This window comes from Calidris pugnax, unplaced genomic scaffold, assembly GCF_001431845.1.
Source record: "Calidris pugnax isolate Ruff unplaced genomic scaffold, ASM143184v1 scaffold285, whole genome shotgun sequence".
In the NCBI taxonomy this organism is placed as follows: domain Eukaryota; kingdom Metazoa; phylum Chordata; class Aves; order Charadriiformes; family Scolopacidae; genus Calidris; species Calidris pugnax.
The window spans coordinates 372,739-375,167 of record NW_015091000.1 but is presented as its reverse complement, the minus strand read 5'-3'; the positions used below and the strand labels follow the sequence as shown (position 1 = coordinate 375,167).

Sequence of the window (2,429 nt, the reverse complement as noted above, 5' to 3'; positions counted from 1 at the left end):
GCCCTACCTGTAGCAAACCTCTTCTTGACCAGCGACATGCGGTACCCGGCGCTCGCCAGCTCCACCTCGACGCCCGACAGCGTGCTGCCCTCGCTGCTGAACTGGGCTGCCACCGGGCTGGGCTTGCTGGGACCGCAGAGGGGCTCCCAGCTGGCTGAGAGCCGGCCACAGCCTGAGGAGGGAGGGAGGGAGGGGGGGGACACAGAGAGAGGGTTTGGGGTCCGCAGGGGCCAGAGCCGGACCCTGCTCCCCGAGCTGGGGGGGTGCAGCCTCACCTCCCTGCCCCGGGGCACCGGGGATGTCCAGCAGCCTCCAGAGCAGCCTCTTCTCCTCCAGATTCCTGGGGGGACACGGGTACGTCCCTAAGCCCCCACACACCAAAAATCCCCCCCCCGGCCCCTGCTCCAATCTCCCTGCCTTCCTCACCCCATCAGCATCCTCCTCATCACCCCTTGCTCTCACCTCCTTCACCCTATCAGCATCCTCTCCATCTCTCCATCACCCCCTGCTCCCACCTCCCTGCCTTCCTCACCCCATCAGCATCCTCCTCATCACCCCTTGCTCTCACCTCCTTCACCCTATCAGCATCCTCTCCATCTCTCCATCACCCCCTGCTCCCACCTCCCTGCCTTCCTCACCCCATCAGCATCCTCCTCATCACCCCTTGCTCTCACCTCCTTCACCCTATCAGCATCCTCTCCATCTCTCCATCACCCCCTGCTCCCACCTCCCTGCCTTCCTCACCCCATCAGCATCCTTCCTCCTCATCACCCCCTACTCCCACCTTACTGCCTTCCTCACTCCATCATCCCCCTGCTCCCACCTGCCTTCCTCACTCCACCTCACCCCATCAGCATCCTCCTCATCACCCCTTGCTCTCACCTCCTTCACCCTATCAGCATCCTCTCCATCTCTCCATCACCCCCTGCTCCCACCTCCCTGCCTTCCTCACTCCATGAGCATCCTCCTCATCACCCCCTGCTCCCACCTCCCTGCCTTCCTCACCACATCAGCATCCTCCTCATCACCCCCTTCTCCCACCTCCCACCTTCCTCACCCCATCAGCATCCTTCCTCCTCATCTCCCCCTGCTCCAATGTCCCTGCCTTCCTCACCCCATCAGCATCCTTCCTCCTCATCACCCCCTACTCCCACCTTACTGCCTTCCTCACTCCATCATCCCCCTGCTCCCACCTGCCTTCCTCACTCCACGAGCATCCTCCTCATCACCCCCTGCTCCCACCCCCCCGCCTTCCTCACCCCATGAGCATCCTCCTCATCACCCCCTGCTCCCACCTCCCTGCCTTCCTCACCTACCAGCATCCTCTTCATCTCCCCCTGCTCCCACCCCCCTACCTTCCTCACCCCATCAGCATCCTCTCCATCACCCCCTGCTCCCACCTCCCTGCCTTCCTCCTCATCACCCCCTGCTCCCACCTCCCGCCTTCCTCACCCCACCAGCATCCTCCTCATCACCCCCTGCTCCAACGTCCCTGCCTTCCTCACCCCATCAGCATCCTCTCCATCTCCTCCTGCTCCCACCTCCCTGTCTTCCTCACCCCATCAGCATCCTCCTCATCACCCCCTTCTCCCACTTCCCTGCCTTCCTCACCCCATCAGCCCCCTGCTCCCACCTCCCTGCCTTCCTCACCCCATCAGCATCCTTCCTCCTCATCACCCCGTACTCCCACCTTCCTGCCTTCCTCACTCCATCTCCCCCTGCTCCCACCTCCCTGCCTTCCTCACCCCATCAGCATCCTCTCCATCACCCCCTGCTTCTATCTCCCTGTCTTCCTCACTCCATGAGCATCCTCTCCATCTCCCCCTGCTCCCACCTCCCACCTTCCTCACCCCATCAGCATCCTCCTCATCACCCTCTTCTCTCCACTTCCCTGCCTTCCTCACCCCATCAGCATCCTCTCCATCTCCCCCCACTCCCACCTTCCTGCCTTCCTCATCACCCTCTGCTCTCCACCTCCCTGCCTTCCTCACCCCATCAGCATCCTCTTCACCTCCCCTACTCCCACCTCCCTGCCTTCCTCACTCCATGAGCACCCTCCTCATCACCCCCTTCTCCTCATCAGCATCCTCTCCATCTCCCCCTACTCCCACCTCCCTTCCTCACCCCATCACCCTCCCCATTTCCCAGCCCAGTGGGGAGGAATTGGGACCCCTGGCTCCTGCGTGTGTGTGTGTATGTGTGTCCCCCCCAACCCCAAACCCCTTACCAGCTGGCGGCGGGCTGCAGCCGCAGGTTGGCGACGGGCTCGTCGACGGGCAGCAGGACGTGGACGTTGGCGAGGGGCACGGGCACGGCCAGGGCAGCGGGGTTGTAGCCGTACTCCACGCTGACCCGCGTGGCGCCCGGCGAGCAGTCCCAGCGCACGCAGAGCCGCAGCGGCGCCGAGCCGGGGCCCAGCCGAGAGAACT

General features: G+C 63.8%; 1 protein-coding gene across 1 annotated transcript in view; it reads right to left on the bottom strand.

The window, feature by feature from the left end:
• The window catches only part of FCHO1 (FCH domain only 1), a 4,655-nt gene that overhangs the window by 1,556 nt on the left and 670 nt on the right, over window positions 1-2,429 (bottom strand). The window contains exons 3-5 of the mRNA XM_014955550.1: window positions 2,228-2,427; window positions 276-340; window positions 8-172 (exon numbers count right to left, since the gene is read on the bottom strand). Coding sequence (XP_014811036.1) covers window positions 8-172; window positions 276-340; window positions 2,228-2,427 — 430 coding nt within the window. The remainder of the gene's footprint in view (window positions 1-7; window positions 173-275; window positions 341-2,227; window positions 2,428-2,429) is intronic.